This window comes from Arachis ipaensis, chromosome B03 (assembly GCF_000816755.2).
Source record: "Arachis ipaensis cultivar K30076 chromosome B03, Araip1.1, whole genome shotgun sequence".
Taxonomy (NCBI): Eukaryota; Viridiplantae; Streptophyta; class Magnoliopsida; order Fabales; family Fabaceae; genus Arachis; species Arachis ipaensis.
The window spans coordinates 81680128-81684058 of NC_029787.2; the positions used below are offsets into that span (position 1 = coordinate 81680128).

General features: G+C 35.6%; 1 protein-coding gene across 2 annotated transcripts; it reads right to left on the reverse strand.

The window, feature by feature from the left end:
• LOC107630633 (60S ribosomal protein L31) lies at positions 1269–2558 on the reverse strand. 2 transcript variants are annotated; one of them, XM_016333831.2, is made up of 3 exons: positions 2403–2558; positions 2178–2278; positions 1269–1798 (listed from the first exon to the last, which is right to left on the reverse strand). In XM_016333831.2, the coding sequence occupies exons 2-3, from the start codon at positions 2258–2260 to the stop codon at positions 1519–1521; spliced, it is 363 nt and encodes a 120-aa protein (XP_016189317.1). In that variant the 5' UTR covers positions 2261–2278; positions 2403–2558; the 3' UTR covers positions 1269–1518. The 2 variants fall into 2 exon arrangements, with proteins under 2 accessions (XP_016189317.1, XP_016189318.1); XM_016333832.2 differs by having other exon boundaries at positions 2178–2273; positions 2403–2535.

Here is a 3931-nt window from a genome sequence, read left to right on the forward strand (position 1 = left end):
AACCCACTCCCACTCTCACCCCTTTCGGCGTCTCCTCCCTCAAACTGAAGAAAGCATGAGATTGAAAGAAGAGGAAGAACCCTAGCCTCCCACAGCCACCGCAGCCCCCAGAGCCCCGCATCGTTTGTCATTGCTGAACCCTTCTCTCCCTTCTCTCTCTCTATTGCACTCTTTGTCTCTCTGTCGCTGCTTCACTGCTCCTCGCCGTTGGTCATCGTCGCCGCATCTCCACTCCTCGTCGTGGGTCGTCGCTGCTTCTCCCTTCCTCCCCTGCGTCGTTTTTGCTTCTCCCCTCCTTGTCGTTTCTGCTTCTCCCTTCCTCGTCAACGTCGTTTCTGCTTCTCTGCTTCTCTTTTAGGTGTGATGTCTCGCAGTTTATCTCCATGTCTCTTTTACGTTTCTGCTTCTCTGAGTTTTGAGATATTAATTTTTAGAATTTTTATTTGATGATTCTGAAATTATTGATGATTCTGAATTTTTAGAATTTTGAGATATTATTGATGATTCTGAAATTTGATGAATTCTGTTGTTGATGAGTTATAAATTCAATTGTTTAATTTATTAATTTTGCTGAGATTGATTTTTAAATCTAATATGTTGTACTTGTTATTTTGGTGAATTGTTGTTTTGCTGTTATTGATTCAAAATAAAAACATTGCCACAATTCTACATTGAGTTGTTTATGCGGATTTGTTCTGATTTTGGATTAGTGACTCTGGTTGCTGATTGTCTGATTCTAAATTGTTGACGGTCCTATGGTGCATGCTTCATTGCATTATGCTAAATTGCTGAAATTTTCCTAATTTTGAGATGTTTATAGTTTAACTCTGCTGCATTTAAACCTCGATTAAATTCCAATTGAACCTCTTTGAACTATTGAACCAATCACCTTATCAGTTTATTGACCAGTTCAGTTCTCACAACCTTGTCCATACTACATACACACAAAAACTCAGTTCTCAAACCAATCACTCATCACTCAAAATATACCATGAAACTTAAAATACAAAATACAAATTATATACAAATACATAATAACTTATTTAATAACTAATTTTACTGCACACATCCTATTTTTCAATGCGAAAATAGGATGAAAAACAAAATTATTGAATTGCTTGTTTAAAACAAAGTAGCAGTTCATAAAATAACCATCCATTGCATTGTGTTCAGCGAGATCATTTTGTTTTCCGTCAGCTGGCTGTTTAAACTTATAATTTCCAAAACACCCTTGGCAGTAATCAAAAGAAACATGAGGAATAACCGAATAAGCGCGCCAAAAGTACAAAGCTCTTTCCTTAGGCTTCAACTCAATAAAGCAGACAAAACAGAGGGAATCGTCTATAAACTCACACATCCCGAAGGTACAAAGGCTCAATAAAATTAAATAGAAAACGGAAAAACCATATTAGTTAACTATAAGGATGGATAATTTGCTAGAAAAATTAGAAAGAACCACTGAAATTGTCAAAACTACATGTATGTCTCAAGATTTGAGGAAAAAATATATATAGAAGATCAATCCTCATCTTCAATGACCTTGGTGCCCAAACCTCTAAGCTCTTCCTTAGGGATTTCAACAACTGTGACAAGGGAGTAAAGCTCTTCCTTTGCATCCTCATCGTCGTTCCTCTTGCGGGAAATGCGCACCCGGATCCTTCTGGGTACACTCCGGATCCCCTGGCTCCACACAAACTTGTTCAGCTTCACATCCACTCTCACATCATTAGTCCCCATGGCCTTCTGAGCAAACTTCCTTATCTCCTTTATTGCTTTAGGAGCCTTCTTCTTGAAGGTGCTGTTTTGCATAATGACAACAATTAACTACTAAGTTATCATGAAATGTAATTACAGTATGAACGATTCAAATGTAAATAACAACAAACTTTATCATTAGGAAATTACTGACTTCATCAAGGGGGTTATCATTTCATATGTAATAATAAAAAAGTATGGATCATTAGGAAATCTAAGCCATTAGCAACAAACAAGAAATGCTTTTCATTTGTGCATAACGCACCACAACTAACTAGAGAAAGCAACCGAAAAAGAAGGAACTAATTATAACATTTTACAATAATTTGACATATGAGTAAACTGTAAACATTTGGTATTATTAATCAAAAGCGCTAATAAGCAGAAATGGTAGAAGCAAAGTTGTAAGAGTGAGTGAGCACCAGCCATGTAAGCGTTTGTGGAGGTTGACGGTGTACTCTCGAGTAACAACCTCTTCCTTCCTACCCTTGGTCTTTTCCACCATGTTTACTTACCTCCTGCACTGCACAAACACAAATATCTCGTCAACGGAATACATAAATAGAAATTGAATCTGAGATGGAGTGTGTGTGTGTGTGTGTGTGTGTGTGTGTGTGTGTGTGTGAGAGAGAGAGAGAGAGAGAGACCTTTTCGGATTTGCAAGGGTTTGAGGTTGGCGCAGTGATACAGATAGAGGACAGATATTAGAGGGAACACAAAGAGAGGGATGGTTCATGGTTGAATATAAAAACCCTAAAAGAGCCTATTGGGCTTTTATGTATTCATTTTTTCTGTTTGTTGGGTCGATGAGATAGGTCTGACCCGTGCATGGGCCATCATCTCAATTATGATTTCGTCTAAGGTTCGGTCCTGGCCAAAATATTCGTAAAACGTGAAAATACTTTTACAATTTGTGACAAATTTTAAAAACAAAACTATGTTTTGTTATGATAAGTACTAATGTGGATGCCATTTCCAATAAAATTCTATTTATCAAAGGATGACTCTATTAAATGTAGTTTGAAAATGTTTTATTATAAATAGAGGCTTAAGCCTCTAAATGGAAACACACTACAATCAATAACAAATACTATTCTCTCTCTCTCTCTTTACACAGCATCAATAATAGCAATGTTCTCTCTCTTATATTTTCTCTCTTTCTTTATTTTACAAGTATTTTAAATACTCCTCTCTCTTACTCTTGGTATATAATATTAGTAAATATATTAATCATTTCTTTTATATTGAGATAGTAATTGTGGTTAATATTGTTATCTAATTATATTTCTTTACTTTATGTTTGTTACATCTTCCTTATTTATTTATTTATTTATTTAGTTATTTTATAACACGTTATCAGCACGAAGCTCTAACGAAATTTTAGGAAGACTCTAGGTAACAAATTTTTGTTATGTCGAAACTCTTTCATCTTGAATATAATGCTTTTGATATATTTGGAAACAATTATTTACTATGGATACTAGATACTAAAATCCATCTTGATTCAATGGATCTTGAAGATACCATTAAGGTTGAAAATAATACATCCCACAAGGATAAAGCCAAAGTCATATTTTTCCTTCATCGTCATCTTGAAGTATGATTGAAAAATGAATATCCCACATTAAAAGATCCTGCAGATCTGTAGAAAGACCTTGAAGAAAGGTACAATCATGTGATACTTCCTCAAGCCCGATATGTTAGAGAAAATTTTCTCGGCCTTCCATGTCTCGAATGTGCTCCTGCAGCAGCAGTATCGAGAAAAAGAAATTAAAAATATTCTGAGTTAATTTCTTGCCTTCTTGTTGCTGAATGCAACAATGAGTTGTTTTTAAAGAATCATGAAGCGCGCCCAGCTGGCGCCACCCCATTTCCTGAAGTAAATGCGGCAAATTACCCTAAAAGAGGTAAATGGCAAGGTTTTAGTAACAAGAAAAATTATGGAAGGAAAAAGAAATTATGTTCACAAGAAAACATCTCACCAGAAGTGGGATAAAGAAAGAAATAATGGGCAAAGTAAATCAATTGAGGATAAATGCTTCTGTTGTGGTGAAAAGGGCCATTGGTCACATACCTGTCGTACCCCAAGGCACCTAGTTGATTTTTATCAAGCATCCTTAAAAAAAAAGGATGACAAAGGAAAGGAAACAAATTTTGTTTCAAATAATGAAAATTC

What these genes read in the sequence shown, in the direction of transcription:
- LOC107630633 (XM_016333831.2), bottom strand. Translation starts at nt 2,260, where the DNA reads ATGGTGGAAAAGACCAAGGGTAGGAAGGAAGAGGTTGTTACTCGAGAG. An exon ending in CACAAACGCTTACATGGCTG is followed by an intron (nt 1,799 to 2,177) that starts GTGCTCACTCAC and finishes TATGCAAAACAG; the next exon opens with CACCTTCAAGAAGAAGGCTC.